This window comes from Lutra lutra, chromosome 14 (assembly GCF_902655055.1).
Source record: "Lutra lutra chromosome 14, mLutLut1.2, whole genome shotgun sequence".
Taxonomy (NCBI): domain Eukaryota; kingdom Metazoa; phylum Chordata; class Mammalia; order Carnivora; family Mustelidae; genus Lutra; species Lutra lutra.
In genome coordinates, this window is record NC_062291.1 from 4,691,611 (window position 1) to 4,718,941 (window position 27,331).

At 40.0% G+C, this 27,331-nt stretch overlaps 1 protein-coding gene across 2 annotated transcripts in view; it reads right to left on the reverse strand.

The window, feature by feature from the left end:
- The window catches only part of PCNX2 (pecanex 2), a 280,264-nt gene that overhangs the window by 163,328 nt on the left and 89,605 nt on the right, over positions 1 to 27,331 (reverse strand). For both annotated transcript variants that reach the window (XM_047702153.1, XM_047702152.1), the window contains exons 14-15: positions 26,736 to 26,846; positions 25,066 to 25,157 (exon numbers count right to left, since the gene is read on the reverse strand). In XM_047702153.1, the coding sequence (XP_047558109.1) occupies positions 25,066 to 25,157; positions 26,736 to 26,846 (203 nt within the window). The remainder of the gene's footprint in view (positions 1 to 25,065; positions 25,158 to 26,735; positions 26,847 to 27,331) is intronic.

A 27,331-nucleotide genomic window follows, 5' to 3' on the forward strand; every position in this document is an offset into this window, starting at 1 on the left:
TCATCGTGCAAAATACGTGCCTATCTCACCACCTTCCATAAAAAAGGTTGATGCTTTTTGTATGATCACTAAATTAAAAGCTTCTGGCTTTGCAGGCTGTGTCATTCATGTAGGAATCCCCCATTCTACAACGCTAGACATGTCCTGAGGCAAGTGCCTAGTGGAGGGCTTGCTGTAACACAGCAGAGCAAGAGCCCAGCACAGTGACCTGGGAGGAGCTCCAGGGCAGCCTCCTGGAGGACCAAGAAAGGAGCTGGGATGCAAAAGGCGACAAGGATCGAACCTGGCGAATGTGCCACAAGTCACAGAGGAGTGCGATGTTTCCAGGGGCCTGGGCATGCCACCGCGGGGTACTGCTGGGTGTCATTCTAAAGGTACGGCTCCAAAAGCATGGGGAAGATTACAGGAAGACATAGAAGAATGGGAAATGGTTAAGCTTGGAGGAAATACCTGGAAGAGAAAGGACCTTTACGGTTTATCATCCCATAATTCTCTGCACTGGGAAGAGAGGCAGCTGGGTGCCACTGACTGAAGGTCAAACGAGAGGGCGTATGCTTCTCCATCAGCGGTGGAACTGCACGTGCTGTAAGGAAGGACTTCCTGACACGGATACACAAAGTTACAACTAGGGAGACATTAGCATTTCCTTATCACACCTTACGTGAAAGCACAGATCTTTCTTTGGAGAGCAAAAACCGAAGCACGCCTAGCAGGGAAGGAAGGAAGGAAGAGAAGCTTGGTAAAGCTTTCCTTATGCTTTTCTTGCATAGAACAGATTACTAACAGCTCCACAGTCTAACACACACACACACACACAACTAATAAATAATGTGAGTAAAAGAAGAAATTCTCGATAATTTTATAAAATTTTATAAAATTAATGGGGAGCAACAAGATAAACTGGCTTTGTCCCACTGTTTTATTCCTTCCTCTTCAATTTCTGAGTGCTGTCCAGGCTGTCCCCTTGCTAATCGCCAACCCCTGCTTCTCTTTCTGCCCAGTCCCACAGGCAGGACTGCCCTACCCTGGGGAAGACCAACAGCAGGACAGACAGCAGCTTTCCATGGCCACACTTCTAGAAGGAGCTGAGCTTGTCAAGTCAGAGATACAGTAAGAAAAGAAATACACTTAGGGATGTTTTTATTTTAATCTTTATTTAGGGGATAGAGGAATACTGACATTTGAGGAAGAGAGCAACGGACCTGAAGAGGGCTTTTGAAAGAAAATTATCAAATTCACTGTGTATTTTATCTATAAGATTAGTACAGTTTCATTCCCATGAAGAGAACCAAGAAAGAAGAGGCAAAATACTGACTCAGATTCCTAATGGATTTTTGTCAGTAAACTTCTCTACTTTAAACATATACATATTAATTTTGAATTTTATATATGCCTTTTATTTATTATACTCACAGACACAAACACACACATGTACATGGACACTATATATATATATATATATAGAGAGAGAGAGAGAGAGAGATTTATATTACATAAAGATATTATGTATTATTATATAATTATTGTTATTATATTACATAAAGATATATTATCTGTGAGTATAATAAAGGTATATCTTTATATAACATAAATCTTTATACATACATAAATTTATATGTAAAATACATATTATACCCTATTATATTATGCCCTACATATATCTTTATGATAAATTTTTATATATATAAAATATATATATGAAGATTTAGAGGGAGATAAGGTTTTAAACAATCACTCACTGATAATGAAGTATAGACCATGTGACAGTTTGCCTCAAAATTAACATCCCTAATTGCTTGGAGATGTGTCTCCAGGGCCCCTGGATTGGGAGTGATAAGGACTGATGAGAGCCGGCTTCATAAAACTCCCACAGGTTTTGAAATATTTTTATGAGGTAGAAATAAAACTGTCTAATCGTCCTACAATTCTATGGTAGATTTCACATGCATTTGGGAATTCTTTTGATGAAATGCATAGGGAAGTTCAGCTTCTCTCTGAAGAGACTCTGAGTTTCAACATTTTTTTTTTCTCGGGCATGTCAGACATCTCTACGAGGGAACTTAGAAGATTGAGGGTTTGGTTATGAAATGAATGCAAACAGACCACAGACCAAATTTTCACTTGGCTAAGCCCTTCATATCAGGTTCACACACTTTCTTTTTTAAGGAAAAAAAATGAATGGATTTTCTTAGCCCATTAAACATGGGGGCAGTTCCAAGATCCAGGCTTTCATGCATCCTAAAATAAGAATTAGATCATATCGCTCTAACTCTGATATAAGTCCTGATTCTCCATCTGTTTTTGACAAGCATCTCATCTTGTAGGAGAAGGAACTCTGTGCACCTAATGTTCCAGAAATTCGGTAAGATCAGATATGCCTCCCAGTCCTGTACTGTGTGCCCTGTTCATCCTCCGTGTACGGCTCACAGGTGACCATCAGACAGGCGCTCCTGAGCACTGGAGGGGCACATCAGGGCTCCCCCTCCCTTACCCAGAGCTCACCTCACAGCAGCCTTTGTTGCTGTCCCTCTAGATCTCCAGCACTCTATGCCCTCTCCCCGCCCCCAGCCTCCCACTGAGTCTAACTCATAGTCAGTAATCACTGTGTGTTCAGTAAATAAATGAATGAGCCTATGAAGAAATGTGACAAATCAGACTTTGTGGTTTACAGAAAGAAGAGTTTTCTTATTTTGCATTCTATTTCATTTTGGTGAAAAATGTCATGTTTATGATTCAAGAAAATAGTTTAAGGAATACGCACTAGGGAAAAATGAGATCATGAGCTATCGAGATGGACGGATAGGTGCCATTCATGCAAATGTGTCCATCAACCTAGATAAACACATGCACATACACACATGCAAATATGTATACTTTTTGAAAAATATTGACATTTACTTTCCTTCTCATAGCTTTCTTCTCTGTTACCTGGATTCATTCCAAATACTTTCAGAATTCCTTCTATGTAACAGACAGTGACTTTACATATGATCTACAAAGCCTATGTAAACCACAGTCTGTGATTTTGAGGGCCTCACGGTCAAGGCAGGAATGCTGGAATGTACACACTAACAGCAAAAATCACAGTCACGGTTCCTGTGTATTGAGCAAGGGCTGGACTGGACACTTTGCATGTATTATCCCATTCAGTTCTCGGTGCACTTGAAAGGTAAGTGTTGCTCCTTTTAAACAGGAGGAGACAGCAGCTTATATTTAACTAGGTGTTATGGTGACATAAAACTGATTTTCCGCAGAGAACTGGTTACATACAGAAGCAATGAATACTGAGTGAACACTGAAAGGACAGTATTGTCCACATGCATTTGGAAGAGAGAAAAATATACTCCTCCGGGCATGGCTGGGAAAAGTACAGACTTCCATGTCTACTAGGTGGGCATGCCTCCAGCTCCGGACCTCGCATTTTCTGTTCCATGCGCAGGTCCGCCCCCCCCCCTCCCTAGCACTCCAAACTGGACAGTCACCAAATCCTACCGATATTGATGTCACTACATTTCCTGGATTTGACCGTTTCATACTGTGTCTACTGCCAAAACCTGAGTCCACATCTTCATTCAACAATTGCAGTTCCATTTCCAACAACTGAGCTATCATTATTCTTCTTCCTGTTTACCCCCAATCAGGGTCAACTACCACTGTCAACGTCAACCTACCCAAGTTTGAAGATCATGACAATCCAGCCTTAACTGGGTTTACAGACCAATCATACCTTTTCAACTTCCTAGGGAGTGTGACAGAAAGCACTGGCTGCCTACCTCATACACACTTATTCTCCCTTCTTCCCCACAAGAATTAATGCCTTACCAGTTGTTCAGACAGCCAAAAGATTGGTAATTCCCACTCTCTGGCCGCTAGGAGTGACATGATTCTAACCAAAAAAATATAATCTTAAATCCAGAATAATAAAAGCAAATTAAAACTTGGATTTCATTTTCAAACTTCTTGCTATTAACATTGTCATTATGTCCATCATCATCATCATCACCTTCAACTAATAATGCTAATAACAGCATCTGCTGTAGTTTCCTATTATAGTGTAACAAATGACCACAAACTTTGTGGCTCCCACAACACAAACGTGTACTCTCATAGTGTCCAGCAGTCAGGAGTCTGCACACAGCATGGTTGGTCTCCCAAGGTTGAAATCACAGTGCTGGCCAGGTTGCTATCTTACCTGACACTTGGGGTCTACTTCCAAGCTCGCTTGTGGTTGGCAGAACTCAGTTCCTTGCAGCTATATGACCAATGTCCTCGTTCTCTTGCGTGCTATGGGCTGGGCTCCCTTTAGCTCCTAGAGGCCACTCTCAGGTCCTTTACATGTGGCCCTTTCCAGAAGCAGTTCTCAGCATGGCTGTTCACTTCTTCAAAGCCAACAGAGGAGGCTCTCCTGGCTTCTTCTGGCTCTGATCTCTAGATCCTCTTTTAAGGATGTGTGTTTAGTCATTGGCAAAATCCCTCCAACTTTGCCAGAGTTGTAACCTAATGTAATGTAACCTAATCACATCCCATCATACTCACAGGTCCCACCTACACTCGGGGGCTGGAAATTATCCAGCAGTGGCACACCGGGGGGCAGAAGTCTTGAAGCAATTTTAGAATTCTGCCCACCACACCATTTAATGAGAACACTTGAGCTAGGTATTTTATATACATTATCAATTTAATTTCATTTACTTCTGACAACATTCATATGAAGGTAGGCATTTCTAATCCATTTTACAATTGAAAAAACAATGTGAATTAGCCATGTGCCCCCAGGCAAATAACTTAAGCACTCTGTGCTTCACATTCATGGCTGGAGCATAGAAATGCTATTATCTTCCTCGTGTATTACATAGAGCTATAATAAAGGGCAAATGAGAAAACGCTTGGGAAATTATTTCAAAAATTAAAGTCCCATAGACCTGCAAGGTATCTTATATACCTGCAAATTGTTCTTTGGGCTAGAAAATATATTTACACTTCAAATGTGCTGGAGAGGATGGAACAGAAGTAAGCCAAAAAGATACAAGATCTGGGAGCTGGGATGTGTGATATTGAGTGAGAAACTTGATCTCTCGCTGGACCCACATTTTCTCATATTAAATAATAAAATGAAGGGGCTGGACTAGAGGATAGCTAAGGTCCATTTCAAAATTAAAACTTTGTTTTACATCTATAAGTACCTTTTAAATCCTGAAAACAGAGGAAATGCCATTGTTTTAGCTGCAACCCTGTGGTACCTAGAAAAATACAGCAAAACCTCTCTCACAAGCAGTTGTTAATGATGTTAGAAAACATTAAATTATAACAATGAGTCTCAACCTCTGGGTCCCCATGCCATCAATAAAATAGAATCTCTTTGTAAGCGATAAAAGGAAAAAAAAAAAAAACCCAAACAGAAATACTGGTTTATCTAGACATACAGAAAACCCAGCTAATTAACTACTGAGCCATTTCTCTGGGGAGCAAACATTCTGGTTATTTCTGTATATCACTGTCAAATATTTAAGTCAACGAAGAGACCATGTCTGTTACTTGCTACCATGTTGGATGATTCAAAGAGAATATGAAATTAAAGAAGGAATCAAATTTTTCTCCTAATTAATATTCCAGAAAGCAAAATTAACTCACACTCCCTCAATCTCATTCTATCAAATGAGAATAATAAAAATCAAGGACATAAATATACAGCAAGACCCATATAAAGAAATAGAGCTTGGGAAGGCAAGTGACAGGCTGAAACCATTCACAGGGGCTCCACAATGCACTATAGTGTAGCAGAGATAAGGGGGGTGGGGGATGAATTCCAGCAAAGCAAGGAGTAAGCATAAAAGGCATAAACAAAAGCATCGTTAAACAAGAAGTGGAATCACAGCTTTGGGTAAGTGTGTTAGACTGAAAATGGGTGAACTTTTCTTTTTTTCTGAACGACTCCCTTGCCAATTTGCTAACCACATTCTTTCAATTCACAGCGTTTAACAGGTGCTTTGTTTTAAAGTGGAGAGTCATCTGCGGCCATCAGAACACTCAAGACTTACAAATAAGAAGGGAGAAAGGCAAATCGCTCTGTTTTTATCAAAAGCTCTTTTCAAAATGCTGTATAGATAGAACATTGAGATTCCCCAACAACAGATCATATGATTCCTCACAAGAGATGCTTGTTCTATGCCGAGCAAGGGAAGTCAATACCTCTCTGAGATGAAATAAACCTTCCAAAGGACCCCAGTTCCACCTGTTTCCACACCTAAGGAAGCCTCGGAGCCTTTGGAGGACTCATCCCCATCACACAGCTAGCAGTGTGCTTGCAAAATGCAGTCCATGTACTGTGACCCAACCGTTACTTGGCCGTAACTTTCTGCCATCAACAGAAAAGGAAACAAATAAAAAGTCTCAGCCCAGGAAGGTAAATGGATTTAATGTCTTCGGCCAGTTTTGGTCCCTTGCACCATCTGGGCAGCCTGCGGCCCGACGGACCTCAGTGAGAACAATGCTGTGATCAGTCGGCAATGTCTGATGTGAAAAAAATCAAGAGAAGGTGAGGGAATGGTAACAAATGAATCACGACGAGGTAAAAACTCAAAAAACTTCTGATTTTCTGAGTGCCAGATTCTTCACTAGTTTCTGAAAGCTTCCAAGAATTTTGCAGGAAAAAAGTCATTTGACAATCCCAGGAGCGTACATTACGTTGGATAATATTTGAACTGGAAATAATGAGGCTTCAGCACTTGCCAAATGAAATGGGTTTTTCACAGCCTACAACTTCTCCTTTAGAAATTAATCTCAGGAATCCCATAAGCTGTTCCTTCACAGAGAGCGTCCTGAGGGTGGGAGATTATTCTGTCTTCCGTAGATTCAACCATGAGTCTATGACCAATGGGGTATGCCTACCTGCCCAGAAGCATGAGGCACGAGACAAAGTCAACCGGTGGGATGTTTTAATGCTTTTGTTTCCATCTCCACTGGCGCCATGAGCTCATCTACGGCGCTGTCTTCTGGCAGATGACATTCTCTAAGTTCCCTTCATGTAACCACGATTCTTAGGATACACGACGTGCCCACTGGATCAAAAGCATGCATTTTTAGCCTTATATTCAATACTTTTAGTAACTTTGATAACTGCCCAGAGATCCAATCTCCTCTCTCATTCACCATTAGTAGGTTAGTTTCCTCAGCACCCCATCCACCTGCCCTGCTCATTCATTCCTAACTCTGATGAAAATGGTTCACATGCTTGACTGAACACTCTTACAGTGAAGTTCTTGGGCCAAAGACAAAATGTTTGAAGACTGTGCTGAATGACCACCTTCTTTGACTAATTTTCCCTTTTCTGATCATCCACAGTGTATCATCTTTGAACTGACTTCTTCTCCTGTATCTTTATAGGATGTGGTCCAGTGATTTCTGAAGAAATAAATATATGCTGGCCAGCAGTGGATGCAAACTTTTCAGCTCCTACATTTCCTACAGAAAACTTGCATGCTCCCATTTCCAACAACCAACAAAGCTACACATACATCCGATGCTGTTTGTTAATCAGGGTTGCAAAGAAGGGTATAGAAGTGGGGGGTCCTGGTCAAAATGGCATTAAAAACACAGGGAACTAGCTCCCCACCCCACCCCCATGAAATGTCCAACAAAATCGTCAAAAAGGGAGAAGCATAAACCCACACTAGGAACCAGAGAAGGCACCTGTGCATAAGCCACGTGCTCTAAGGAGTTATTCCAGACTTCTTCTTATAGAGGTGACTACACTGAAGGAAGGCTTAATCGACTGAGCCACCCAGGTGTCCCCCAAGTGGCCTAATTTTAAATGCTGGCTTTAGGGGCATCTGGGTGGCTCAGTCGGTTTAAGCCGCTGCCTTTGGTCTCAGGTTGTGATTTCAGGGTCCTGGGACGGAGCCCCACATCGGGCTCCCTGCTCACCAGAGTGTCTGCTTCTCCTTCTCGCTCTGACTCTCCTCCCTGCTTGCACTCTCTCTCTGTCTCAAAATTTTAAAAAAGTATTTTTTTAAATTTTAAGTGTTGGTTCTAAACTAATTTTAACACTAAGAGGCCAAAAGCAAAACATGTCTGTGGATGGAATAATGACAATAGTAGGTTGTCAAAGAAAACATGAAGAAAAGAGAAAACATAAGACTAACAAAAGGCACACTTCAAATGAGATATTTCTCTAAAGGAACCACTTAAAGATACTTTCTGAAACATATTTATCTCAAAAAAATAAAACAAGAATATTTTCCAGAGAGGATCTGATTCCAAAGATTAAAAAGTATACCAGCACATTATAGGCAAACAAGCAATTATGAAGAAGGAACAACATGCGCACACATTACAAACATCAATAAAATCAGGATAATAACAGTACTCATCTCACAGGGATGCTGTATAGATTATATAAACTATGTAAAATAATTAGTAGTTTCTAGTTCATAATAACAAATATTTGTTGCTGTTGTTGCTTTAGCCTTGAGAAACTCTAGAAACCATACCAGACAACAAAGGAAAAATATCAGAAGAGAAAACTCATTAAAAAAAAAGGAAAGAGAGAAATGAAAGACAAACAAAAAATTCTATGAAAAACTAATACCAGATCACATAAATAAAATCAGTAATGTCATTAATCCAAAAAGAAGAGCAGGAAACCTTTCCCATTTGTAAGCCTTCAGTATGAAAAGTGAGAATGGGCATGATGTCCAGAAAACCCAGCAAAGGAGAACCAAGTCTAGTAGTCATAGTCTATTGCTTTTCTCTGAAACTTCAGAAGATAAGGAAGAATTCTATACGAATTCAGGAAAAATTCAAGTTGGTCTCGTTCTCATTCCCAAAACAAAATATTGAAGAGTGATGTCTCTACTTCAATGTAGAAATCAACAAGAGTATGGCTCACATTCTAAAAACGAGAAAATACCAGGCAATTTATAAAATCTCAACTACAAAATAACTATGATTAATGTGCTAAAGACCAAGGAGTTGGTAGACAATATTCATAAATATGAATGTAAGTACATATAAACGAGTAATTACAGGTATATTTATGGAAACCATATATAGGAGTCAAATGGAACTGCTGGGGATAAAAAAACATGCCATGAAATATTTAAAAATTCCTTTGCTGATCTTAAACTCAGAGTAGACACAGTAGAGAAAAGAATTAATGGACTTCCGGATAGGACAATAAAAATTATTCAAAAGAAAACCCAAAGAAAAAGAGAGTGTTGGGGGGGGGAAGATGCAGAAAAATATTAAGTCATCTAAAATCTATATAATTGGAGGCCCAAGTAGAAACAAAAAAACAGAAGGAGGCAGAAGACATATTTGAAGAGATAATGGCTGAGGATTTGGAAAAATCAATTAAAAAAAAAAAGATCAAAACAGCTCAGGGAACCTAAAGTAAAATAAAGAACAAACACCATGAAATTAGTCACACTGTCAATCTGCTGAAAACCAAAGAAACCAGAAAATCTTGATGATGGCTAAAGAAAAAAGAAACATTGCTAACAGAGATACAAACATTAGAATAACAGATTTTGGGTTAAAAAAAAGTATACAACCTAAAAGAAAATGGGAAACATATTTAAAGTATTGAAGGGGGAAAAGCTGAATTCTATACCAATGAATGTATCTTCAAAAAATGAAATCAAAATGAGGAATGTTTCAGACAAAATCTGAAAGAATTCACTATCAATAGATTTGCACTATAAGATTTCTTAAAGGAAGCTCTTCAGACAAAAGGAGAATGACATGAAATAGAAAGATGGATATGCAGATGACTACTCTCCATGTGGGGGTCCTGCAAAAGGGCACCCTCTGCCTTCCCATGGGGAGGATCACTGAGGGCTCACACCACAGGAGTCTGTAGAGTTTGGCACACACAAAAGGGAAGATGGATTATCCCTGAAGGTTTACTGAAGAGAGAAGACCATAATCTTTCACTCCAGGCCAGGAGATCAGGCTCAGCTATTTTTATTTTCATCCTCTAAAGGGGCACAAAAAACCTTCAGGGAACAAAAGCCACACAGAGCAACCAGAAGCAGTTTGCACTGAGCCTGGCCCCCTGGCAAGGGATGGTACAACTCTGTCTAGGCAAAGACACCTGAGACTCAGTGAAGCAGGCCCCTCCCACAGAAGATCCCTGGAACAACAGGCAAACATCAAGTTTACAGAGCACACAGGACGGCAAAACTTCAGCATTGGGAGATCATGGTATATAGAATTCAAGGTTTTTTTCTCATGATTTGTAGAACTTTCATTTTAAAATTTTCATTTTCTTTTTTCCTTTTCTTCCTTTTCAACTAGCTTCTTATTTTATTAACTCTTTGTTTTTAAATCTTTAACTTTCATTTTTTTACATGTACATTTTATAGATATATTGTTCATTTTTGGCTTCCTTTCACTGTTTTCAATTTTATTTTTGCATATATATATGCAAATATATGTATTTTTGCATATATATATAAAGTTTTGTTTTCTTTACTATTTTGGGATTTAGTGTCTTCTAACAAACAGACCAAAATATATCCAGGACCAAGTGGATCACCCCGTTTTGTCCACTGGGGAGATTATATTCTCTCCCTGCCCCCTTTTATATTCCGTTTCTTCTTCTTCTTTTTTTTTTTTTTTTTTTTTTTGGTTTTTGACCTCTTCAGATTTGACTAGTGTGTATTTTCCTTGGGTCACGGTTGATATTTTTTAATTTGTCCTCTCATTCATCCATTCATCTCTGGGAAAATGACTAAAAGGAAGAATTCACAACAAAAGAAAGAACCAGAGGTAATACTCTCTGCCACAGATCTAATGGATATGGATATAAGTAATATGTCCAAGCTGGAATTCAGGATAACAATTAAAAAGTTACAAGCTGGCCTTGGAAAAAAGCATAAAAGCACCAGAGACTCTCCTTTGGCAGAAATAAAATCTAATCAGGCCAAAAATAAAAATGCTTTAACTGAGATGCAGTTTAAATTGGATGCTCTAAAAGCTAGGGTAAATGAGTCAGAAGAGTCAGTGACATAGAAGACAAGCTGATGGGAAGGAAGGAAGCTGAGGAAAAGGGAGAAAAACAACTAATGGACCATTGAAAGGAGGTTTTGAGAAGTCAGCATTATCATAAAGCAAAACAATACTAGAATTATTGGAGTCCCTAACGAAAAGAAAAAAAAGAGGGGGAGATAGAAGGTATTTTTGAGCAAATCACAGCTTCCCTAATCTGGGGAAGGAAACAGGCATTCAAGTACAATAAGTACAGAGGACCCCTCTCAAAAATCAATAAAAATAGATGAACACCCTGACATATAATAGTGAAGCTTGCAAATTTCAGAGATAAAGAGAAAATCCTGAAAGCAGCTCAAGACAGGAGGTTCTTAAACTACAGGGGTAGAATTATTAGTCTAGCAGCAGATCTATCCAGAGAGGCCTGGCAGGCCAGAAGGGGTGGCATGATATATTCAAGGTACTAAATGAGAAAAACATGCAGCCAAGAATACTTTATCCAGCAAGACTGTCATTCGGAATGGAAGGAGAGATAAAAAAGCTTCCAGCACAGACATTAATTAAAGACAGAAATTAAAAGAATTTGTGACCACTGAACCAGCCCTTCAAGAAATATTTCTTATAAGTGAAGAAAGAGACCAAAAGTAACATAGACCAGAAAGAAACAAAGGCTATCTATAGAAACAGGGACTTTACAGGTAATGCAATGGCACTAAATTCATATCTTTCAGTAATTACTCTGAATGGGCTAAGTGCTCCAATCAAAAGACACAGGGTATAAGATGTTATAAAAAAGCAAGACCCATCCATATGCTATCTATAAGAGACTCATTACAGAACTAAAGTCACCTATAGATTGAAAGTGAAGGGGTGGAGAACAATTTATCATGCTAATGGATGTCAAAAGAAAGCTGGGGTAGCAATCCACATACGAGACAAATTATATTTTAAACCAAAGACTGTAGTAAGGTACGAAGAGGGACACTATATCATACTTAAAGCGTCTATCCAACAAGAATATCTAACAATTATAATTTTTTTAAGATTTTATCTATTTATTTGACAGAGATAGACAGTGAGAGAGGGAACACAAGCAGGGGGAGTGGAACAGGGAGCAGTAGCCTTCCCACTGAGCAGGGAGCCTGACGCAGGGCTTGATCCCAGGAGCCTGGGAACATGACCTGAGCCAAAGGCAGATGGGTAATGACTGAGCCACCCAGATGCCCTAATTATATATTTATGTTCCTAACTTGGGAGCAGCCAATTATATAAACCAATTAATACCCAAATTAAAGAAACACATTGACAATGATGCAATAATAGTGGGGGACTTCAACATCCCACTTACAGCAGTGGACAGATCATCTAAACACATCAACAAGGAAACAAGGGCTTTGAATGACACAGATGGATTTCACAAATATATACAGATCATTCCATCCTAAAGCAACAGAATTCACATTCTTCTTGAGTACATATGGAACATTCTCCAGAACAGATCATATACAGGGTGACAAATCAAGTCTCAACCAGTACCAAAATTTGGGATTATTATCTACAATATTTTCAGACCACATGCTTTGAAACTTGAACACAATCACAAGAGGAAATTTGGAAGGAACTCAAACACTTGGAGGTTAAAAAGCATCCTACCAAAGAATGAATTGGTCAACCAGGAAATTACAGAAGAATTTAAACAATTCACTGAAACAAATGAAAATGAAAACACAACTGTTCAAAACCTTTGGTTCTAAGCAAAGGCCATTCTAAGAAGGAAGTACATAGCCACACAAGCCTTTCTCAAAAAATTAGAAAAGTCTCAAATACACAAGCTAAATTTACACCTAGAGGAGCTGGAGAAAGAACAGCAAATAAAAGCTAAACCAAGCAGGAGTAGAGACATAATGAAGATTAGAGCAGAAATCAATGAAATAGAAACCAGAACAGTACAACAGATCAATGAAACTAGAACTTGGTTCTTTGAAAGAATTAATAAGATTGATAAATCCCTAGTCAGACTTATCAAAAAGAAAAGAAAAAGGACCCAAAACAATAAAATCATGAATGAAAGAGGAAAGATCACAACAAATACCAAGGAAATACAAACAATTATAAGAAGATCTTATGAGCAACTATATGCCAACAAATTAGGCAATCTTGAAGAAATGGATGCATTCCTGAGAACTTATAAACCACCAAACTGACACAGGAAGAAATATAAAACTTGAAAAGACCCATAATCAGCAAGGAAATTGAAGCAGTAACCAAAAAAATCTCCCAACAAACAAGAGTCCAGGGCCAGATGGCTTCACAGGGGATTTCTAGAAAACTTAAAAAATACCTATTCTTCTGAAGCTGTCTCAAAAAATAAAAAGGGAAGGAAAACTTCCAAACTCATTTTATAAGGCCAGCATTATCTTGATCCTAAAACCAAACAAAGACCAAACCAAAATGGAGAATTCCAGACCACTATCCCTGATGAACATGGATAGCAAAATTCTCACCAAAATATTAGCCAATAGGATCTAACATTACATTAAAAGAATTGATCAATATGACCAAGTGTGACTTATTCCTGGGCTGCAAGGGTGGTTCAACATTAATAAATTGATCAGTATGATGCACGACATTACTAAAAGAAAAGACAAGAACTATATGATCCTCTCAATAAATGCACAAAAATCATTTAACAAAATACAGCATCCTTTCTTGATTAAAACTCTCCACAGTATAGGGATAGAGGGAACATACCTCAATATCATAAAAGCCATCTATAAAAAACTCACAGCAAATATTATCAATGGGAAGAAAAAATGAGAGCTTTTCCCCTAAGGTAAGGAACATGACAGGGATGTCCACTCTCACCACTGTTCTTCAACATAGTACTCGAAGTCCTAGCTTCAGCAATCAGACAAAAGAAAAAAAAAAGACATAAAAGGCATTCAAATTGGCAAAGAAGAAGTCTAAGTCCCACTCTTTGCAGATGACATGATACTTTATGTGGAAACCCAAAAGATTCTACCCCAAAATTGTAGAACTCATACAAGAATTCAGCAACATGACATGATACAAGTCACTGCACAGAAATCAGTTGCATTTCTATACACTAATAGTATGATTGAATATCTGATTCCAGCAGTTCTAATCACATTGCTCTAGAGATTTTGGCCAGTGCAATAAAGCAAGAAAAAGAAACCAGAGGCATATGGATTGGAGAAAAAAATAAAACTGTCTATTCACAGACAACATGGCTATCTATATAGAAAATCCCAAAGTAGCTACAAAAAAAGCTACTTGGATAAGTCTTTAGCAAGGTTCCAAGATAGTAGCCTAAATATACAGCAATTAAGTATATATATTATCAATGAAAATTAGAAATTTAAATTACACAACACATTACCACTTACAATATCACGAACACATGAAATTGTAATAAGTATGAAAAATATGTGTAGTAATTGCAGGTTGGAAAGTACAAAATATTTCTGACAGAAATTAACAAAGACTCAAATAAATGAAACAATATCACGTTCATGGGTAAGAAGATTCAATATTGTTATGTCAGTCCTCTCCATGTTGTTTAAAATTTCGACAGAGTTTTGTTACAGGAATTGACAAACACATTCTGAAACTTACACTGAATGAAATAAGATCCACCATTTTATTTCGAGACTTAAAATAAAGGTAGTGTAATCAAAATAGTGTGGTATTGGTGTAAACACAAACATACAAATAATAGGGAAAAAAATGCAGTCCAGAAATAAACCCACACTTATCTGAATAATCGATATAATAGATTCTATTTTTTAGAGTTTCACAGCAAAATTTCAGGCTCATAGCAACACTAAATGGAAAATACAGAGGGGCACCTGGATGGCCCAGTGGGTTAAGCCTCTGCCTTCTGCTCAGGTCCTGGTCTCGGGGTCCCGGGATTGAGCCCCACATCGGGCTCTCTGCTCAGCAGGGAGCCTGCTCGCTGCCCCCACTCTCTGTCTGCCTCTCTGCCTGATTGTGATCTCTGTCTCAAATAAATAAAATCTTAAAAAAAAAATACAGAGAGATCCCATATACCCCTTGCAGTCACACATACACAGTCTCCTCCACTATCAAAATGCATAAGCGTACTACATTTATTACATTCAGTGAACCTACACAAAAGTCTATAGTTTACATTAGGGTTCAGTCTTGGTGTGGTACATCCTTAAAGTTTTGACAAATGTCTAATGACAGACATCTATCATTATGGTATCATACGCAGTAGTTCCATTGCCCTTACGCAGCATTTTTATCATGTTTTGCCTCTTCATCCCTCCGCAGTAGCTGCTGGCAACCACTGATGCTTTGACTCTCTTCAGAGTGTTGCTGTTTCCAGAATGTCCTATAGTTGAAATCTTATATGTAGCCTTTTCAGATTCACTTCTTTCACTTAAATACGCATTTCAGATTCCCCTATATTGTTTGACATGGCTTCACATCAGTTTTGAGGAGAGTGAATAATGTTCCATTTTCTGCATGTACCATAGTTTATTTACCCATTCACCTACTGGAGGACATATTGATTGTACCCAAGTTTTGGCGATTGTTAATAAAGCTTCGGTAAACATTTGTGTACCGGTTTGTGCACAAACTTAGCTTTCTAATTCTTAGGGTAAAGACCAAGGTGCTCAGCTGCTGGATTGTATGATACAAGTATGTTTACTTTGAAAGAAACCGCCAAACTGTTTTCCAAAATGGCTATATGAGTTTGTATCCCTGCTAGAATGAGTCAGAGTTCCTGTTGCTGCATATCCCGGCCAGCATTTGGTGCTGTCAGTGTTCCAGATTTGGGCTACTCTGATACTTGTGCAGTAATATCTTATTGTTATTTTAATTTGCAATTCTTTAATGACCTACGATGTCGGGCATATTTTCATATGCTTATATTTGCCACCTGTGTATCTTCATTGGGGAGGTGGGGGGTGTCTGTTCAGGTTTTTGTCCATTCGGTGTGATTTTTAAGAGTTCCATATATATTTTGAATAACAGTATCGAAAAGGATTTTTGCAAATATTGTCTCTCAGTCTGTAGGTTGTTTTTCATTCTCTTGACAGTGTCACTCACAGAGCACAAATTTTTAATTTTAATGAAATCCAGCTTATCAATTCTTTCATGAATTGTGCCTTTAATGTTGTATCTAAAAAGTCACTGGCATACCAATGTCATCTAGTTTTTCTTCTATGTTATCTTCCAGGACTTTTATGGTTTTGCATATAACATTTAAATCTAGTATGTATTCTGAGATCATCTATGAGAGAATGCAATGTCTGTGTCTAGACTCATTTTTTTTTCATGTGGGTGTCCAATTGTTCTAGCACAATTTGTTGAAAAGAATATCTTTGATCCACTGTATTACTTTTTCTCCTTTATCAAAGATAAATTAGATCTATTTCTGTGCCCTCTGCACTATACCACCAATTTGTCTCTTCTTTCCTCAGTAACACACTATCTTGAGTATAATACTTTTATAATAAGACTTGAAGCTGGGGAGTATCAGTCCCCCCTTCATTCTCCTTCAAGATTGAGTTGGCCATTTTAGGTCTTGTATCTCCATATAAACTTTAGAATCAGTTTGCCAATATCCACAAAATAACTTGCTGGGATTCTGATTGAGATTACATTGAATCTGTTGATTAAGTCAGGAAGAACTGATATCTTCACAATACTGAGTGTTCCTATCCATAAACAAGAAATATCTCTCCAGGGGCGCCTGGGTGGCTCAGTGGGTTGAGGCCTCTGCCTTCGGCTCAGGTCATGATCCCAGGGTCCTAGGATCGAGCCCCGCATCGGGCTCTCTGCTCGGCGGGGAGCCTGCTTCCTCCTCTCTCTCTGCCTGCCTCTCTGCCTACTCGTGTCTGTCAAATAAATAAATAAAATCTTTAGAAAAAAAAAAAAAAAGAAATATCTCTCCATTTTAAAAAATTATTTGATGTTGTTCATTAGAGTGTTGTAGTTCTCATATAGATTGTGCACATATTTTGTCAGATTTATACTTAAGTATTTCATTTTAGGAGGTGCTAATTGTAACTGGTACTTTTAGTTTCAAATTCCACTTGTTCATTGCTGGTATACAGGGAAGAGATTAACTTTTGTATTGAACCTTGTATCCTTCAATGTTGCTAAATCACTTGTTAATTCTGGGGGCGTGGTCAATTTTTGAATTTTCTATATTTATTTCTTCCTTCCCACTCAGTGTATCTTTATTTCCTTTTCTTATCTTATTGCATTAGGTAGGGCCTCCAATATGTTGAAAAGGAGTAGTGAGAGGGCATCTTTACCATCTTCCTGATATAAATGGGAAATCTCCTAGTTTCTCACCATGATCATGTGAGCTGTAGGTTTGTTGTACAAGTTCATTATAAAGTAAGGTAGTTAAGGTAGTTCCCCAAATTTCTAATTTGCCAGGAGGTTTTGTCATGAATCAGTGCTGGATGTTTTCAAATGTTTTGTCTGTGTCTATTGATATGATCATGTGATACTCCTTCTTTAGCCTGTTGATGGGATGGATTACATTAACTGATTTTTGGATACTGAACAAGGCTTGTATATATCAATAAGTCTCATTTGGTCATGGTGTATAATTTTTTTAGATGTCGTAGGATTTGACTGGGTAATACTTTCCTGAGGACTTTTGCCTGTATTCATGATATTGACCTGTAGTTTTCTTTTCATGTAATGTTTTCATCTGGCTTTAGTGCCAGGGTAATTCTGACCTCACAGAATGTGTAAAAAAGTATTCCTTCTGCCTCTATCTTCTAAAATCAATTGGAGAGTATTAGTATAATTTCATCCCTCAATGTTTGCTAGAATCCATGAGTGAACCCTATCTAAGACTGGTGCTTTATGTTTTGGAAATTTGTTAATTATTGATTCAATTTCTTTAATCTAGGCAAGCCTAATCAGATAGGACTTTCATCTTGTGTGAGTTTTTGGTAGATTATGTCTTTCTAGAAACTGGTCCATTTCATCCAAGTTATCAAAGTTGTGGGTATAGAGTTATTCATAATACTCCTTTACTATCCTTTTAAAGTTTTTTTAAAAGATTTTATTTATTTATTTATTTGAGAGAGAAAGAGTACACCAGGGGAGAAGGAGAAGGAGAGAGGGAGAAGCAGACTCCCTGCCAAGCATAGAGCCCGATGTGCGGCTCAATCCCAGAACCCTGGAATCATGATCGGAGCCAAAGGCAGACACTCAACCAACTGAGCCACCAAGCGCCCCTACTATCCTTTTAATGTCCATGGAATCTGTAGCAATATTTCCTCATTACTTTCTGTAATTAGTAATTTACATCACCGCTCTTTTTTTCTTATTTGGCCTGGCTACAGGTTTACTGATTTTATTGATCTTTTTCAAAAACCAGTTCTTTGTTCTGTAGATTTTCTCTACCAGTTTCTATTTTTCAATATCATTGATTTTTGTTCTCATTTTTATTATTTATTTTATTTTGTTTACTTCAGAATTTGCTCTTTTTCTAGTGTTCTATGGTGGACAATTAGATTACTGATTTTACATATTTCTTCTTTTCCAATATATGCATCCCATGTTATATTTTCCTTCCAAGCATTGCTTTTGCTGAATCCTACTTTTTTTGATAAGTTGTATTTTCATTTTCTTTTCTTTTTTTTTTTTTTAAAGATTTTATTTATTTATTTGACAGAGAGATCACAAGCAGGCAGAGAGGCAAGCAGAGAGAGAGGAGGAAGCAGGCTCCCCGCTGAGCAGAGAGCCCGACGCGGGGCTCGATCCCAGGACTCCGAGATCATGACCTGAGCCGAAGGCAGTGGCCTAACCCACTGAGCCACCCAGGCGCCCCTTCATTTTCATTTAGTTCAAAATATTGTTTAAATTTTTCTTGAGATTTCTTCTTTCACCTGTGGGTTACTTAGAAATGTGTTGTTTAATCTCCATATATATGGGGATTTTTCATTCCATTGTGGTTTGAGAGCAGACCCTGTATGCTTTCTATTCTTTTAAATGTGTTAATATATGTTTTATAGCCCAGAATGGGGGCTCTCTTAGTGAATGTTCCATGTGAGTTTGAGGAGAATGTGCATTTTGCTGTTGTTCAATGAGGTAGTTCTACATGTGTCAATATATTCAGTTGATAAATGAGGCTATAGAGTCCAAACACACCCCTACCGGGTTTCTGCCTGCTGAATCTGTCCATTCTGACACGGAGGTGTTAGAGTCTCCAACTGTGATAGTGGATTCATCTTTTTCTCCTTGCAATTTTATCAGTTTCCCCTTCACATATTTTAATGCTCTGTTGTTAGGTGCATACACCTTAAGGACTGTTGTGTGTTCTTGGAAAATTAATCCTTTTAATACTATGCAATGCTACTCTTTATCTCTGAAAGTCTGTTTTACTGCTCTGAAGTCTGAAATTAGTATAGCTATTCTTACTTTCTTTTGATTAGTTTTAGCACGGTATATACTTCTCCAGCCATTTACTTTTAAGACATAAGTGTCTGCAAATCTAAAGGGGGTTTCCTATGGACAATATACAGTGGGGTCTTGCTCTTTGACCCTCCCTGACAATCACTACCTTTCACTTGGGGTGCCTGCCCCACTGATATGCACAGTCATATTGATACAGTTCGATTAATACTGGCTCTAATCATTACTATTTATTCATTGCTCTTGTTTTTTGTTCCTATTTTTGTCTCCCACTCTTCCTGCCTTTTGTAGTTTTAATTGATTTTGCATGATTTCATTTTCTCTCCTTTATTAACACATCACTTATACTTCTTTTCTTAAAAACACTTTTTAATGGCTACCCTAGAGTATGTAATACACATTCCTAGTTAAGTCAAGTCCACTTTCAAATAAACTCCATCACTTTATGGATAGAGCAAGTATCTCACAATAATGATATACTTGTATTTTTGAATACATGGTTGCAATAAGGATAGGAAAATGAAAGTGTTTATTTAATTCCTTCTCTGATAACCTTCCCTTCTTTATGAAGTCATGAGTCTCAGATCGACATTATTCTCCATTCCCTGCAGAACTTCTTTTAATATTTCTTGCAAGGCAGGTCTACTGGCAACAAATCTCCTTCAATAAATCACTTCTGAAGGACAATTTTGGGGGGTACAGAATTATAGGTTGGTGGAGTTTTGTTCTCTCCACCCTTCTATTTCACTCTCCTCTTGTCTCACTTCAATAGTTTCCTGTCACAGTCAGCTCACGTTGCCATAACAAAATACAGTCTGTGTATCACTAAACACATTGTCTTAAACAACATCAATCTATTTCTCACAGTTCTGAAGTCTGGAGGTCAGAGATTATGGTGCTGGCCCAGTTGCTCTCTTCCTGGTTTGCAAATGGTCACGTGCCCTGTGTCTTTACACAGCAGTGACAGAATGAGCTCTGGTATCTCTTTCTTTTCTTACAACTTGGCACTAATCCCATCACGAGGGCACCACCCTCATGACCTCATCCAAACATAATTATCTCCAAAAGGCCCATCTCCACATACCAGCCCACTGGGGATAGGGTTTCAACTTACAAATTTGGGGAAACAATTCTGTTCATAGCCATTCCTGAGGAGAAGTCAGATACAATCCTGACCTTTGCTCCTCCGAAGGTAAGGTAAGGATATTTATTTCCTCTGTTTTCTTTCAAGATGTTTTCTTTAGCTTTGATTTTTAGCATTTTGAATGATAGGCACTTGTTTAGTTTTTGTTTTTGTTGTTAGGGTTTCTTTGAATTTATCCTGTTTGGGGTTTTTTGAGCTTCCTGAATCTGTGGTTTGGAGTCCAATATTAATTTGGGGAAGATCTCAGTCATTAGGACTTCAAGTATTTTTTCTGCTCCTTTTTCTCCTCTCCTTCTGACATCTTCATTACATATATGTTACACTTTTTGCAGTTGTCCCACAGTCCTTGGATATTTTGTTTCTTCAGTCTTTTCTCGTGCCAAAACGAATTGGAAATTTCTGTAGACATCACCTTAAGCTCAAGGATTCTTCGGCAATGTTCATCAAAGGCATCCTTCATTTCTGTTACAGTGTTTTTGTTTTCGTTTTTTAATTGCTAGCATTTCCTTTTTGGTCTTCCTTAAAATTTTCATCTTTCTGCTTACATGGCCCATCTGCGCTTACAGCCTGTCTACTTCATTCATTAGAGTCATTAGCATATTAATCATAACTGTTTCAAATTCCCAATATGATAATTCCATCTACCCTGCCATATCTAAATCTGATTCTAATGCTTGCTCTATCCTTTCAAACTGTATTTTATGCCTTGTAGTATGCCACATCATTTTTTACACACTGGGTGAGAAGGCCTGGGGTAAACCGGATTTACTGATGGGGTGGCAAGGCGTATGGGGAGTATTCTACGGTCCTGTGATCACTTCTGAGTCTTTCAGGGACCCTGTGCCTGGACTGTGAACTTTGTAAGTGCTTCTGAGTCCCGTCCCCATTTCAGGTGGGACAGAATGGCCAGAATGGGTTGGATTGGAGTTGGTATTTCCTTTTGCCCACATGGAAGGCTAGAGCCAACTGGAGTTTGGGATTTCCCTTCCTCCAAGTCATTTAGGCTCTGACAAAAATTATTAGTTCAGGCTGTGGTGAAATCTTGAGGGCAGGCCTTGTTAAGAAGAGACTAATTCTCTAATGTATTTCAAAATGGTTACTCTTCCCTTCCACCTGCTGAAAGCAGGTGGGGATTTTTCTCTGATATTCACCAGGGAACCTCTTCAAGTGCCTGCAGGTAAAATGCACAGAGGTGTGGGCTGTCCCTGATGAACTGGGTCCCCCTGGAGGTCTGAACTCCCAGACTTGCCCACACTGAGTCTCCTGCAACACCTAGCTGGCGGTTCAGGTTTTCCTGCCCTGGGACTTGTTCCCACAGAGGTTTCTGCTCCCGGGTTCCTGCTCCAGTGAGACGTGATTCCCTGCATCGACCTGTCTGTCTCTCTGACTTTGGAAGGAGCTAGCTGCTTGCTTCTTGCCTTCTCTGGTGGATTTAAAAAGAGCTGTTGATTTTTTAGTTTGTTCAGCTCTTTACTTATTGTAGGATGAAGATACAACTTCCAGACTCCTTACATGCTGGACCAGAACCTGGAAGCTGGTATTTGTTTCCAAGGCTTCCAAGGTAATTCAGGGGGGAGAGGTTAGTCTTTCCAGCAGTTGTGCTAGTGAATCTCAATCTTTACTTCATCTCATACATAAAAATCAACTCAAACTGGATCACAGATCTAAACATTAGAGCTACAACTACCAAACTTCGAGGAAAAAATATTTGTGACCTCGTGTTAGGTAAATATTTTTAGATAAGATGTAAAAAGCACAGACCATAAAATAAATAATTGACAAACTGGATTCCTTATAATTAAACACTTGTGCTCTTTGAAAAATGCTGTTAATGAAATGGATAGAGAAGCCAAGAACTGGAAATAAATATATTGCAATATATATTTGTTAAAGGACTTCAGAACATGTAAAAAAAAATTCTTATTCCTCAATAAAAACATGTAGTGCAATTTTTTAATGAGAAAAAAAGACTAACATATTTTTCACCAATGAAGATGCATTAAGTAGCAAGCATGCGAAGCCTCTACTCAACAGCATTCATTATTAGAGAAATGCAAATTATAACTACAATTAGACACCGGTTCATAATAGGAGTACTATTTTTAAAAACTAGTAAACCATTAAGTGCCAGGAAGAATCTGGAACACTTTGAAATCTCAAAGATTATGAGGGGATCTAAAATGGTACACACTTCGAACAGTTTGGCAATTTCTTAAGTTAAATATTAACTAACCATGTGACCCATCAATACCACTCCTAGGTCTTTACTATGTATAAATAAAAACACATATCCACACTAACACCTACACAAAAATGTTTATAGAAAATGTGGTATATACACATAATGGACTATTATTCAGCCATAGAAAGAGTGAAATCTTGGCATTTGCAATGACATGGAGGGAGCTCATAGTTTAATGCTAAGGGAAATAAGAGAGACATGATTTCACTCATGTGTGGAATTTAAGAAGCAAAACAAATAAGCAAAAGGAAAAAAAAAGAGAGAGAGAGATAAACCAAGAAACAGACTCCTAACTATAGAGAACATACTGATGGTTACCAGAGGTGGGGTGGGGGGTGGGGGGGGGCGATGAGTGAAACAGGTGATGGGGATTAAGGAAGGCACCTGTCATGATGAGCACCAGGTGTTGTATGGACGTGTTGAATCACTATATCGTGCACCTGGAACTGATAGAACGGTGTATGTTAACCCGCATTAAACTAAAAACTAAAACAAAACCTTCAAAAATACTTCTATCATTAAAAAAATTAAAAATTTAAAAATTTAAAATGGATGAAAAATAAATATGTACACAAACACTGAAACACAACAGAGTACATACCATACAAACGGCCCTGCAAGTAAGCACCTGCAACCCCAAAATTTTATAGGCAGCTGTTTTACCAAAATGAACAGAAAGAGGTCCTCAGAAGGGCAAGGACTCAGAAAATAACTACCCCAGTACTGTTCCTGAATAAAATACCTGGCGTCCTGTGACAGAATAAGGAAATGCATTCAGAAGAAAGAACATGCAATTTGCTATGTAATTGTTATTCTGCACGATAGGATAAACGTGGCGACAGGGTCACCACCAACACCTGAATTACCTTTGTGTATTAGAAGACGGAATCTTCCTCTTTCTCCCCCTTTCTTTATGTGAAAGAAAGTATCTATATGGAATGGATGGAAGGAGTGAGGGAGGAAATTACGCTGTGGACAATCACGGACAGAGTCCATGGGAATGCCCTGGGAGATAATCATATCACACTCCTTCCTCTGCACAACGGGGAACAGACAATTATCTTCCTGCCACCCACAACCACACGTTTAATAAGATTTTAAGTTACTCATTTTAAGAAGTTAGTGAAGGAGTGTCACTGGATAGATATTAAGAAGCCTTTGGAACATGCTTTATTTTTATTTGCTTTTGTATGTTGAATTTTTATTTTATCAAAGAGGTATCTGTTGTTTAAAACAGTAAGGTAGGATGTCCATCAATTCAGGAAACATGTGTAGTATTAATTAACGTTTTTCCAGAATGGAGATGCCCGGACAACGTTCTGTGTGTTACTGTCTTCAGACATTATAGAAACTCTACAGTTTTATGACACTGAAAATGAGCAAGAGGGTCCCCAGCCTACAGCACCTCATGGCCCGAAGGCTTGTTCCTGTGGGCAATGCTTTCTAGCTGTTTCTTCTGCACCTATGACCCTATTTCCAAGTAACATGCTTGTTGTATTATTTCTTGACTTTTTCCAATTTTAGATATTATTTGCCAACTTTCCGGTATGGAGGACAAGGTTAAGATGGTCCCAACACAACACTCACACACCCGCACAGTGGCACACACAAACACACAACCATAGGCACACCTTCCCCTATTTTTCCATTCTCCATGTAACCATTATTCAGGGCACCATAAACGCAAACTGCCGTCCACAGCTGAGAATCGTTCCCTTTCTCTTCGGACACAGCTTTTGTGTTTTCCTAAAGTTAACACTCATCTTCATTTTCATCTTCTCGGGCCTCCCCGGCCGCCAGCCTAGCTTCAGCTTTCTCCCATCTGGATAAATCGACGGGCCATCTGTTTTCTAGATCTTAAAATCTTGTTGCTATCATCTCCTCTCCTGTTCTCTGTCCACGAGGCATCAGGCAATTCTCTCTCTCTCTCCCGTCTTTCCAGCGATATTCAAGAAAGCGGAGAAGGCGAACACACAGGTCCTCCTGACCACCGCGCTCAGCAGGGGCTCCGGCAGGGCCGGTCCCGATGCCAGGAGACAATGCGGGGGGGGGGGGGGGTCGGTGCTCCCCCGCAAGGCACATGCTTCGGGTGTCTTCAAATACCACCCAGGCCCCACCCCCCAGGCCCCGCTATTCCTGATGCGCTCAGATCCCGTGTCTTTCATGGTTAGAGGAACACATGTGTTCGCTTAAACCACCAGTGGGTGTAATGGACGGGAGGAGCCGGGAGAAGGCCCTCGGGCCTCCCACCTACCTTGACGGCGCCGAAGCAGATGGCGTGGAGCAGGCCCGCAGCCGCCGCACTCCGGGCCACACTGTAAACAGCCGAGGTCATGCCTGAAACGGCTGCAACACAAACAAGCACAGGCTCACAATCGAACACAGAAGAAAGGTCCAAGACAAGCTTTTGACTGCAAAATGCCTGCCACGGGGGCCAAGAAAACCTCCGTGGGATCAGTCGGTCAAAAGTACCCGATGACTTCATGCAAAAGGAGAGAGAGAGAGAGACACTAACCGTTTACCAAAAATTCCGCAGGAAAACACTGGAAAGGAATTTCTGGCAACATTCTTAGAAGACGTGTGAACACGTCCAGCCTGAGGAAGGGAGGCCTCCCGGCTTACAGAGGGACGCCGCTGGCCAAAATAAACAGCACAGATGAAGATTCCCGCCGAAGAAAGGGCGGACACAGATCCGTCTAACAAAGGAGCAGTGCTCGTGTGCGTCCGTGTGCATCTGTGTGCGTCCGTGCGTCCGTGTGCATCTGTGTGTGTCCCTACGTCTGTGTGCGTCTGTGTGCGTCCGTGCGTGCGCGTGCGTCCGTGCATCCATGTGCGTGTTAGCGCACGTGAGTGCATCTGTGTGTGCATGCATGTGTTTATGTGCGTCCGTGCACGTATGTTAACGAACGTGAGTGCATCTGTGTGTGCATGTGTGTGCATCTGCGTACGTTCATGCATGCGTGTGCATCTGTGCGTATGCATCCATGCGCGTTAACGAACGTGACTGCATCCCTGGATGTGCAAGTGTGTGCATCTGTGTGTGTGTGCGTCTGGTGTGTGCATCCGTGCATGTGTTAGTGCATGTGAGTGCATCTCTGTGTGTGTGTGTGCGTCCCTGTGCGTGTTAGCACACATGAGTGCATCTGAGTGTGCGTGCGTGTGTGTGTGCATCCGTGTGTGTGTTAACGAACATGAGTGCATCCCTGTTGTGCATCTGTGTGCATCCGTGCATGAGTGTGCATCTGTGCATGTGTCCGTGTGCGTGTTAGCACACGAGTGCATTTCTGCGCATGTGTGTGCACACGTGCATGCGTGTGCATCTGTGTGTGTGTGTGTAATGAGGGGGGAACAGTACTGGATCACCAGCTGTGCTGTCGCGCTTCATGTACGATTTCACTTCATTCTTACAGGGACTCTAGGCGAGAGCCGCGTGTGTATTTCCATTTAGAGAAGAGTAAACTTTAAAGTCAAGCACCAAGCACAGTCTCCAGCTAAGGACTAAGCGAGGTTTTAGCCACTGCCGGCTGAATCTAGAGGGGTGAGTCAAGGAAAGGTCACCCGGGTGGGAGACACGGGACCCCTGTCTGTCCAGGTGCACACAAGAAGTAGCTCAGTGTTGAGGCCAAAGAAAACCGAGCTGGGGGCGCCTGGGTGGCTCATTTGTTAGACAGCTGCCTTCACTCGGGTCATGATACCAGCGTCCTAGGATTGAGCCCTGTGTCGGGCTCCTTGCTCCGCAGGAAGCCTGCTTCTCCCTCTCCCACTCCCCTGTGTTCCCTCTCTCGCTGTGTCTCTCTCTGTCAAATAAATAAATAAAACCTTAAAAGACAAGAAAGAACACCAAGCTGTCTGGACTCCATTCCATGCAGCCCTTATCAGAACTTTAGACTCTTTTACAGGAAGACTGGGATGTAGATGACTTACCAGAACCTCCGAAAAACAGCATGTCAATTTGTTCCAAGAGATAAATGCAGAAAGTGTTGATCTGCGGGAAGAGCCCGAGGAGGGAAATTGCAGGGAAGCAATATAAAAATACTGGAAGTGAACGGACAAAACGGACCGTAAGTGTGCGGCGGGTGGCCCCTGGTCCCCGAGGCAATCCTGCCTGTTTCCCTTCTAGCTCCCAGCCACCCCACCCCTGCCCACATCCTGGAGGCAGTTCTGGACTCCTCGCACTCCTAGGAGGAGGGTCTGCAAGCCCAGTGGAAATGTGCTCATGGAAGTAACACGGGGCTGCGTCCGAGGAAAAGGCCCAGGCAAAGAGCACAGGCGAGCGCAACACCCAGCAGAGACCTCAGATGGTGAGGGACACAGTGGACCAGTCTGCAGTGTGCAAGAGCAGGCTTGCACTTGGGGGGCATGAGGGTCGGGGGACGAAACTGGGAAACTCCAGGAATAGGTAAAGCTAAAGGCAGTAGGTAGGCAGCTCTCTCCCTGCATGGGGGTGGGGGCTTCCTCATCTGGGGCTTGTCCCCCGGAGCATTTGAGGTCCTGAGACCTGAACGCCACCTGAAATTCAA